Genomic DNA, 11,348 nt, shown 5'->3' with positions numbered 1-11,348 from the left:
AAAATAAAATAATAAAATAAAATAATAATCCAGTACTGCATCTTTATGCAGATCAATGCCGAACTATAAGCAGAGAGTTGCTGTGGCAAAAGGTCAGGAAAAAATATTAATTCTGGCATTTATTACTTGGAAAATAAGGTCATATATGAGGTCAGCCTTCAAATATACACAGAAGAAATTATACAGCAGCATTCTAAATATTCTACACAACAAAAATTATATTGCAATCTCAACATAATAGGAAAAATTAAATTGAACATGTATTTCCTGATGACTGCATTACAGATCAGACTAGGCTAAAAGGCAAAAAACCTAGGTCTAATTAATCAACAATTAATAAAAAGCTTATAATATATTTCTGCTTAATTATAAATATAGCTTCTTATGAAGGCTGACTGATTTAATAATCTTTTAATTGTCTTTAACACTGAATCATCTTCCTCACACCAAACTAAAATAATAGTAAACATAAAACATGTAAAAATTACTCAGTGGTGCACTTCCTTATTACTTACAGCCTAGAAGCAATACACAAACACAAACAATGCTGGAATACTCTGCTTGATGTTTCTTTAAAAAAAAAAAAAAAAAAGATGTGTCTTTTGAAATAAAGAACCTCATAATTAGATAAAAACACATCTAGGGAAAAAAAATGAATTGGACACAGAGTTTGAGGAAATAAACATGCTTGTTTGTCAGAATGAATCCTTGTAGAGAACACTGTCATTGCCTGATCTAAGTAATTTTAGCTGTTTCACAGATGCTCAGCTTTGGTAGCTTCACCGGATGTGAATGAAATTATACTGAAAATCGGATTACGTTATTATTTGACACTTCTCACACTACTATTAATTGTGAAATCAACATTACAAATAGGAAAATACATCCATGAAATGAAAACCTCTTCTGATCCATTTTTACTCGTCTGGTATCCCAAACCTCTTTTCTTTTCCTCTTTTCCAGACTACATGAGGAATGTAAATGACTGGCATTCTTTTATCTGTTTCAGTCATGGCTAGTTTCAATTTCCAAATCAGGCTTTGGCAGAAGGACTGTATATAATATATTACAAGCAATGCCAGTGGAGATAAAGTGTATTCTAATCATTTTAGAAAAGTACTTTTTCCTTGAAAAAAAAAAAAAAAATCTACTTTGAACACTTGTGGTTTCATTTCATGTTCATTCCAAAAGACACTGAGTGTTCTTTGCTCTGGGCTAGCTACAAGATTTATTTTTTTCCTCTTATAGTATTATCAGTGGGCTAGTCTACCCTGATAAACCACAACTGCAATACTAATAGGTTTATAAAGACAGCTTAAACTCTACGCTTTTGTAAGCATTGGAAGCTTCACTCACCTTGTTCAAGTGGCTGGCTTTTAGTTGAAGTAGTTTTCATCTTGAGTGCCTCCCTAACAGACATGTCACAGCAGGAGCCTTTGTTAGTGTCTTGGTCACTGTCAGCCTGATCACTGTCCCCATGCCCGCTGTCCCTCAAGCTGGCTCTTTCTGGATCCTTGAACGTGGAGCTACTGAAATACATATTGAAAAAAAAAAAAAAAAAGAAAAAAAGAAAAAGAAAAAAAAGAGTTGTATTTACTTGTTCTAAGTTGAATTGTACTCTCTGGCAAAGCAATTTTGACAAGAATGCAAATTGGGAAGCCGAGAAAGTTATTTAATAGGCCTTACCTTTGAACAAACTGCTGCCTGCTGCCCATGTAATTGGGCTCTGCGGGAAAATTGTCTGTCTGTGAAAGAGAAGGAAAAAAATACGTATAGTTGTACACTGGACAAATCTCCTGCAGAGCAACAAGATTTCCTAGAGGAGAAATGATTAATAATTCAAAAATTCCCTTAATCTTCAGATTTGTACACTTTAATTAAATTGGAAAATGCTGGCATGTAATTATGTGCTCAGAACAATTAAATGATTCCGGTCCACAAATTACCTGCTAAAGTAAACAATGAGACTCCAATAAATGGCATTCTCTGTTAGTAACCTGACAGATGACACTGTTTATGTTTTTTCATTAGTTAGATTTTAAGACTGATGGCTATTGAAAATGAGAGGAAAAAAATACTTTTGTGAATTACAAAAGGGAATTATTCAATAATACTAATTTTTAATCATAACATAATCTGCTGGGATTCTGAGGCCCTTACAGCTGTAATACAATTTCATATATTTCTATATTACTCTTGAATTGGGAAAAAAAACAAAAACAAAAATAAAAAAAACCAATAAAATTCGTGGCTGATTAGCTGCTTTGTTTTGTCTTTTTTTTTAATGTTACTAGAAATATGCAAGTATGAAAATATTTGGGTTTTCTCTCTTTAATTTTCATCAGTATTAATAGCTGTGTCAGAACAATAGGAACCACACATGCAAACAAGAATATTAAATTATTGTTGCAGACAAGTAGTTTTTAAAAGAAGAAACTTTCATTAAGTCTGTAATGAGTACATTATTAGCAGCATGAGCTAAGTAACTGTAGAAGCAGAAGTATTTATAGCATCCAGACCAACATGGAGTCCTGCCAAAGGGAACTGAATTCCCCTTGTATTATCAGCTGAAGTTCTTCAGGAGAGAGAGATTGCATCTTTCACAAAACTCCATCTACTGTACATTCACACGCGTCACTTCTTCTTGCAGCTGACCCAGTGACAGAGCTTCTACTGTTTTCTGCAGCAATTTGTATCACACCACTATGCTTCACAGCAGCCATGAGTTTTGCAACAGCATCAGGCACACCAGTATTGGTAACACAGGCAGTGTTCAATTAATGGAGCAGAAGGCCCAAGGTAAGGTTTAATGTCGCACAATAAGTGTTTACACAAGTAAACACTTGTGTAATAAGTCTCTTAGATATTTGGTTTTTCCCTGCCACTCCCCACTCCATTTTTTTAGTTTTGTTTTGGTTTTATAGGTAGGTAGCAATTAGAAATATTTGCTACTTCTTGTATGGTTGGAATATTGGAGCTTGGAAAAGATGCATAAAGTTACATCTGAAATTTAACAGTCACTGCAGTTTGCAACAGAAAATAGGTAGCCACTTGCCACTCTCAAGCACATGTGAAATAGATGTGCTTATATACCATGGATATCTTGTGTGGTTTAGGGAATGTATGGAAGATAAAGAATCATCTTCTGTTTGGCATGTATGAAGTCAATTTACATCATACTTTCTTCTTGTTTCTAGTTAAATCCTTAGGTTCAAAAATTAGGATTATAACATACATTGGGTTCACACTTTGAAGCTATTTCTAATTTAAGCTGTGGAGTACATATCATGGTATATGTAATTACAAAAATAATCTGGTTTTGTCGGTTCATTTTCTTTTATTAAAAACTGTATGAGAGAATCAGGTTTTACTCATCTGTTTTCAAATTATACCATAAATTACCTATACTTACAAGTCTAAATTATTTTTATCATAACAAAATTGAAAATAATTTAAAAATCTGGGTGTTTATGTCCAACTTGTTCTTCAGCAGCATTATTAAAAGATGGGTTTATGATAGTTCTTAAATACTGCTTAAGAAATGCAAACAACACACTATTATTACAGAAAGAGAATTCTGAAGATCTGGGACATCAGAATCAGTGTTGTGTTATCGCTTTTCCAAGTCAGAATTTCAGAAGCTGATTATTTCAGCTACGGGTATCCAAACTTTTAAAAATGTTGGTCACTTCAATTAGGAGGCAGTTCAGTACTTTGCACTTAAAAACAGACAAGATCCTGGTTTTAATACATGCATTAGAATAAAAGCTTGTTTTAACTTTTAACATGCTTCAAGATACAAAAACAAATATTGAAAACAAAAAAAGAGGAAGAAATGGAGGAGCAAAGATAAATATTTCAGCATTCTTATCTGTAATGTCTTAAATGTAGAACATTATATTTTTGAATAAGCTTTAATTCTGCTGTTTATTCTTTTGTCAGAAATCGTAAGCTAGTATCTCTCTTGTGTGCAGCAAATCCATTTCTTATATATACACACATATGATCATTATGACACTCACAGAGCCAAATACTTCTCCAAAACTGCAGAACTCGCATCTATTTTCTAGGTCTAATATCTCAGCTATAGACACTCGGGAAAACTGACCCTGTGCTTTTACTTACATAAGAAATCTGCCTCCTTCTAAACACAGCTGCTACTAGAATCAACATTTCAATTTTTCATGTAATTGTCAGGCAAAATGCCCACTATAAACTGCCTTTTCATCAACTCTCTGCCATTAGAAAAGTCAGACTTTTACTCTGGAATTAATTATAATACCTTCTTAAAGATGGTGCTAAGAACTTATGAACTGGACTTCAGTAAGAACTGGCCATACTTTTTGTTTCTGCTTTTTCATAGCAAAAAACCACAATCATTTCACACACCCTGGACTAGTCAAGACTTAAACTTTAAAATAGAAGTTATGACTACATCTGAGCTGCTGTCCTAAAAATGGGAACTGCTTCTGAGAAATTCTGTACTTATGGTAATAATTAATGACCTTTAACTCGATTATAATTTGCCCAATTTCCTTCACAATATATTTTGCAGCAATGCAAACAGTTGGGTGCTATGTTACAATTAGCTAATTACTGCAAAAGAACAAATGTAAATACTTGATAGCTAAATACAGTCACAGACCTCAAAGTTGAATACTTTTCCTTCTGCACTCCTATGAACTATGAAAGTATGATGCTCGTGTTGAGCTGTGACAGAGCACTCCAAGATACAGGCAACAAAGAGAGAATTGCTTCATGTTTGATAGTATCAATAGAAAAATTGGCATTAATAAAATATTTAATTTTAAGGCCAGATAGTTTAGAGGAATTTTAGAGAGGTAAGCTTCTTCTTCACAATGGATTACAGAGAAATATGAATGTCTAATTTCCTTAAACACTTTTTTTTTTTTTTTTTTTTTTTTTTAATCCCAGTTGAAGTGAGAGGTCACATACTTAAAATTTTTACACTTTAACATCTATGGAAGTGATATTACACATTTCAGCTCATGCATTAATCATACCTCTTTACACTGCATAGATGTAACTCTAAGAAATGAGTGCTACTTTAAAAATCTATCAACAGCACATAAAGTCTTTGTTCTTATCTGGGCATACAGCCCTTTCTAGGAAATCAGAACCTCTGTGTCTCTCTGCTTACCTCCAGTTTGAAGGTAGGTTTCAGTTCACCTGCAGATAACTGTCTAGAAGCTAGTCACCTACTCAAAGCTAACCAGATAATATGTCTCTATAACCATTGGAAACATACAAAATAATTCATCTCATTTTGGACATCTAGCTTTAGGAAAGTGTTGCTCCTGGAGATTACTTTCTCCAAGAACTATAAGGGAATCTGGATGACTAGCAAGATGTTCAGTGTAACAGCCAAAGCTAAGTAATACGCATCATATCAGAAGTTAATTACATGGAATCGCAACCTCCTGATAAATAACCAAAAATTATTTAAATGCCAACCATTAACCTCTTGAAGAACAAAATAAAACAAGCTCCACCCTTACCCTCCTTCAAGAAAAACCCCAGAAACAATCCATCTCTAAAAGCTACAAGAGTTAAAGATATGTGTTTTTGTCTCTGTGATTCAAGGTTGAGGGCTGGAATATCAGTTAGGTCACCAACTACTAAGTGTTTTGGTAGGAAGAAAACATATTGAGACAAATGCTCCCTAAAACTAAAGCAGGAGTAGAACTGTCCACTGCCCTACTTAGATATCAGAGAATTTAAAAGTCTGTAATATCAACCTAAGCATCCATAGCTCCCCTAGAGAAGTGGTCCTGGTTTTATAGCTCATTTTCACAGACTAGTAGAATAAATTCATTTCCAATAAGAGTATGTTGTTAAACCATTGAACAGACATACTTTTTCAAAGTTGCTACAATGGTCCCTGAAAAAATATTTTCTTCCATCTATCTGTTCTAATATGTGACTCTAGAGTAAATTTGAAATTTTAGGAACACTGCCATTACTGCGATGTTGCAGAAAAATTCTGAGGATTTCTGTACACACGTTTAATATAGCTTTCTCAAAAGGATGAAGCTCATAAAAAATGTCATTTTGAATGAGATCAGAACTCATATAAACCTTTCAAAAGCTGACAAAATGTAAAAAAGAGGGTTACTACCTTTCAGAAAATATCTTACAGTTTATTTATGCTACCTTTTTCATCAGGGAGTTGAGGAGGAGGAAAGTAAAAGAACAGGCAAATTAAACCTGTGCAAAATACACTTTTATTGGTGTGGGGTTTCAGATGTGACAACATACTTGCTACAGTCTAATAATGTGACTTGAAGAACATGCAGAACATCCTTCAAGTGCTATCATCAACTGTCTGTGAAACCATTCATTCTATTACAGGTGTTAGGGCTTGAGTATTAACACTACACAGGGGCTTCAATGTACCACAGTTGTTGCTAAGTATTGCTCTCATATGATGAATTTGAAATACCAAATTTTATTAAGTCAAAATAAAACCATTCAGAAGTTTGAAAGTCAACAGTTAAGGTTCTACTAATTAATTTTATAATGGCTCTGATTTCTAAAAGTTTCATTTGGAGAAAGGAAAATGAAAAATTATGGCCAAGAACAGAGTATCAGAAACAAACAAACAAAAACCAACAAACAAACAACCAAACAAAAACCCAAACAAACAAACAAACAAACAAAAAAAGTTAAAGCTTCATCACTGTAAACATTTTGCACCAGTTTGGGCAAAGCATTAAATAATGAATTATGACAAATACTTTTAGCAATGGGCTACATTAATCTCTTATCTTTTTTTCTATTTTTTTAAAGAAGTTCAAGTTCACAAGGTATATGTGTTTTTTCTGTTAAAATATTTTGATATTTTTATAAATAAAGAGGAGTTCCAGTGTAGCTCTGCACACATACTTTTTTTTTTTATTTTAAGTATTCTACTATTGCTCAGTAAGACAACAGTAGAGAGCTTCACAAGGTTTCTGCTTTCAATAATTCCTATAAAAAGCAGGCTGTCTATTGAAAATTAAAGGTTCCTAGCTATTTTAATTTTTTTTTCTTTTTTAATAAAAATCTTTGTTACATGACAATTCTGAAGAGTTGTAGCAATCTTTGAATTGTTTGAATAAAATCAGAGAAAACTAAAAGAAAAAGTTTTCAATTTGACAGGTTTCTACCCTAAAAGAAAAAAAAAATCTTAAAATCAGCATGACTACAAAGAAAAAGACAGGGAAAGTGAAAGAAAGAGGGAGGGAGAGAGAGAGAGAGAGAGAAATTCAATATTTAAGTATTCTTGACAAATTATACCCATAGATAATTGTCATATTAGGGAACGATGCATTTTAAAATGTAAAAAAAAAAAAGAAAAAAAAAAAAGAACTTAAACATTAATCAGATTTATGAATGTTAGGCTACTAGAATATTCATAATTTTTTCTCAGAATTACAAGAGCAAGTATCACATTTTCAGAAATTATTCAGTGCAACTCCATTTTATGTAGGTGTTCATACCTGGGATTATAATAAAGCAAAATGTCTTTGCTGACACTAACTTCTTTTTAATTAAACATTAAATGCAAAAATCAAGTGAAACATCTCTCCCCTTTATCAGCCTGCCACTTAATATCTAACACAAGTATCTTCTGTGTCTTTTATTGAAAAGCTTAATTCTGTGTATTCACCCTTCCCCCATGAAACAAAGATCTTATATAATGGCAATCACTTTTCAAAACAAAAGAATTGTATTCTGACAAATCTAGTTTTGAAAGAGCAGACATTTGTCTTAATTTTGTTAGGAACAGTTTTTGTTCAACACAGTACAACTTCTCACAAAGAATCCTCAGTATAAGACTGCCAGTGAGTGTATACTTAACCTGAAGTAGTAGGTTCTTTTATTTCACCAGACTTCCTTCACTAAGAAAATATACTAGCCAAATAGCAAAAAACCCCCTCCCACAACTGGGCATAAACTTCTAATAAGTTATTCTACCTTTTTGAAGGACAAAATTAAATAGGCTGTTTTATCAAGTTCTGTCCTAATAAGTGCTCTCCACTCTCATTTTTTTGAAAATGGTTTTGAGACATAATTTATATGACGTACATATTTGGGAAGTTTCACACTTGCTGCAAAGTGTGTTACTTGCTGTTACAAGACTTACAGTGTGTTTATGTGAATTTCTGACATAAGTAACACTCTTCAAAAACACACTAAAAACCCAGGACAACAAGAACAGTTGAGGCAATATCATTCACCAGGCTGCTGCACTCTTTATTGAAGAGTGGCTCATGTTTTCTCTTTTTCTTGAGCAAGAAAAACAAAACTGTGAGAGAAAGAAGTCCTGACCTATTCAGGCAAATGCATAGACTGACTATTGAAAAGTGAAGCTCTGGGGACAGAGACTACCATCATTTCCTGTAAGTGCAGGAAATGCATATTCTCCTCATATAAGTGTTTGGTCCACGTACTATTTTCACTTAGCAAGCACCACATTTATTACACACACACGGGCACACACACACACACAAAAACAAAAACAAAAACCAAGTTTAGGCATTCATATTAAGGTATTGCAGATTGTGTTTGTACTACTGGCTTAATGAAAACAATTATTTCTTAAGCTTTTACAAGAGTTTACTCTGCAATGCACAAGGCACAAAAGAGGACAGAAGACTAGACTGTAAGGACTTAATACAGTGCAGGGATTAGAAGTTACAAGACCCAATCAAGCTCCCTCTCACCTCATTGATGATTGCACTGAGTCTGAAGACTGAAGAAGCTAAAAAGGTCACTATACAGTAACATATTTTTAAGTGACTCTGGTAAAAAAGCAGATTTGAAAGGCACTCAAAAGATGGGGTGAGACAGGACACTGATCAGATTTTTTAATATGAAATAAAAGATTGAAGCCTTTCAGGAACAAGTTTGCCTCTTTGGTGGGTGATGGGGAGATCAGCTTAACAAAAGCCTTCAACTCCTCTGTCATGGCAGATGCAGGATGCGAGTTTAGGGTAGACTTCTCTCCCTAACAAAGATAGGACCAGTAAAAAGTGTGGAAGCTGAACCCAAAACTTCCTTCTACTGAAAAGGGAATCAAAATTTTTTCTGGACTAAACTCAAATTGCTGCTTGTTTCACAATTGTTTCAGGTTTCTGAACTTCATTTTACTTTGCACTGGAGAAACATGAAATTTAAACACCTAGTGAAATTAGCATGGTCTAGGAAGAGAAAGTGGAAAGTTGTCAAATGAGACTAGGAAAATGTAATTGTAATATGAGCTCTTGATATGGACTTCTTGGAGAAGGTGCAAGATCAGAACGTAGGAAGAGGTGCCAAACATCACACCACATAATAGGCTCAAGATGAAAGTACAATAGCTCTGCTTTTGCTGTCACAGTGTCAATAAACATAATGAAATTCATGACACATTATTACATTGCTCTGTATTGCCTCTATTAATTTAAAAATTATCAACACATTTCAAATCATTCACAAGTTGTCAGATGCCTGTGAGCAGTGCAGTGAGACTGCTGCTTAAGAGGCATTAGTGAAGATCTTATGAGAGAGCTTGATGTGACTTATATCAAAGTAAAGATGGAAGTATGGGAAAACAGAACAATAACTACTTCACCTGAAACTGCTAGTACAGTTGCATCCAATATATTTACACTGTTCACCAATGATATGTGTTTCCTGAAGCTACTCTGTCAATAAAAAACACATTAAGAACCTTTTGAAAGATCTTCCCTGTCAATTAGGCTGCAGATACATTCTATCGCTCCAGTTTTCCTGTCAATTTAATATACTGGATCATATTAACAGTACTGGCTTCTCAATAAGGCAAATCCGAATCCTATTAATGGAGTTATACTGCCAATATAATCGGCTTCCTATTTATCGAGCTCCCAGTATTTGGGAAAGCTGTGAAATGGGATTATAAGGTCAGGTTACATACATCTGTCTCTACATTACATAAATATTTCAGGGATTGTATCCCGTTGTGCAAAGAAGTACATGTAATCACGTTTTTCCATTACATAAACTTCAGATAACAGAATAGTATAATTGTTTACCATTACTGAGAAAACATTAAATCACCCCCATTTATCACAGTTTCCTGCTTGCTCTAAGCAATACCGGTACTTTATAAGACAGTTTACTTGCATGCCACACATATAGAACTGCTAAGAGATGCATGCATTCCACCCCACCTGCACAAGATAATCTCTGTTCCAGAAAATAAAAGGAAGGATATAAAACAGATTTTATGAACAAAATATGAAGTATTCCACAGTTTCAATGTTTATTTAGCCCTTGTACCGTGCTGTATAATCTTGGTGGAACTGAAGCTTGTAAGTATAATTCTGGTGTAACAGAAATCCCTGGAAATAATTGATAAAAGGTAGTAGTTCATGCATTAAAAGAAACAAACCAAAAGAAATAAAAAAAACCCCAAACAACCAAAACCAAAAAACAGTAGACGTTCAGTAAGCCTTCTATTCAATAGGAACCTTAATGAAGTTGAACATTAGTTGCTTTTAACCACATTCAATATTAAATAACTACTTTGACTTGGTTAGCAGAATATACAACAGACCATTAAACCTGATTATATTAAAAAACCCTTTTGCTTAAAAAAAAAAAGAAAAAAGAAAAAAGTAATTGCATTAAAATGTACTGGGCATTCTCTTATCAAATTAATCTCCAGGTCAAACTTGAAAATATAGATTTAAAAAAAAAAAAAAACATGGTTCAAAATGACAGTTAAAGGTCAATGAATCAAGTTGCCAATTATATTTTCTGGTAGCAGATGGGTGCAATGAAACCTAATGATTGAATTTGAAACGCTTTAATGCACCTTTTATCTATGGCTCCCACCATGTTGAGTCTACCTTAGTATTCCTAACAGATACTATGTTTACTACATAACAGACTCAACTAAAATTAGATAACTAGAATGAAATCCACACTTATCACAATATCCTGTTTATTCTAAGAATATCATACCATGAAATCAAAATAGCAATACATTTGGGAGTGTATCTTCACTAGTATTGGAGGGGTTTTTTTTATTTTTTCATTCTAATCTACCTGTTAAATATGAAGCCTGGAAATTAAGATATTAAAATTGGAAGGATACTTTTAAAAATAGTGCCTTGAAATTTAAGGAGATTGTCAAAGTATTTGCTATAATTTCAAAAATATTTTTCTCTCCTTATGTTTAAAACTCTTTTTTCTGTATGGAAACAACCTTATATTTTCTTTCTTTCTTTCATGCACACAGATTCTACAGTGCAATTTTGAGCTCCTGGCATTTTATTTTTAATTTTGAGACATACCTGAAAGCTCTTACTCAGCAG

The 11,348-nt window shown here is 33.4% G+C and overlaps 1 protein-coding gene across 1 annotated transcript in view; it reads right to left on the bottom strand.

The window, feature by feature from the left end:
- Positions 1-1,356: 1,356 nt before the first annotated feature.
- PCDH17 (protocadherin 17) overlaps positions 1,357-11,348 on the bottom strand; it is a gene marked incomplete at its 3' end in the record, with an annotated part of 27,598 nt that continues 17,606 nt past the window's right edge. The window contains exons 2-3 of the mRNA XM_010166422.1: positions 1,687-1,745; positions 1,357-1,529 (exon numbers count right to left, since the gene is read on the bottom strand). Coding sequence (XP_010164724.1) covers positions 1,357-1,529; positions 1,687-1,745 — 232 coding nt within the window. The remainder of the gene's footprint in view (positions 1,530-1,686; positions 1,746-11,348) is intronic.

Source organism: Antrostomus carolinensis, unplaced genomic scaffold (assembly GCF_000700745.2).
Source record: "Antrostomus carolinensis isolate BGI_N321 unplaced genomic scaffold, ASM70074v2 scaffold22704, whole genome shotgun sequence".
NCBI classification, from domain to species: Eukaryota; Metazoa; Chordata; class Aves; order Caprimulgiformes; family Caprimulgidae; genus Antrostomus; species Antrostomus carolinensis.
This window is presented reverse-complemented; position numbering and strand designations above follow the sequence as displayed.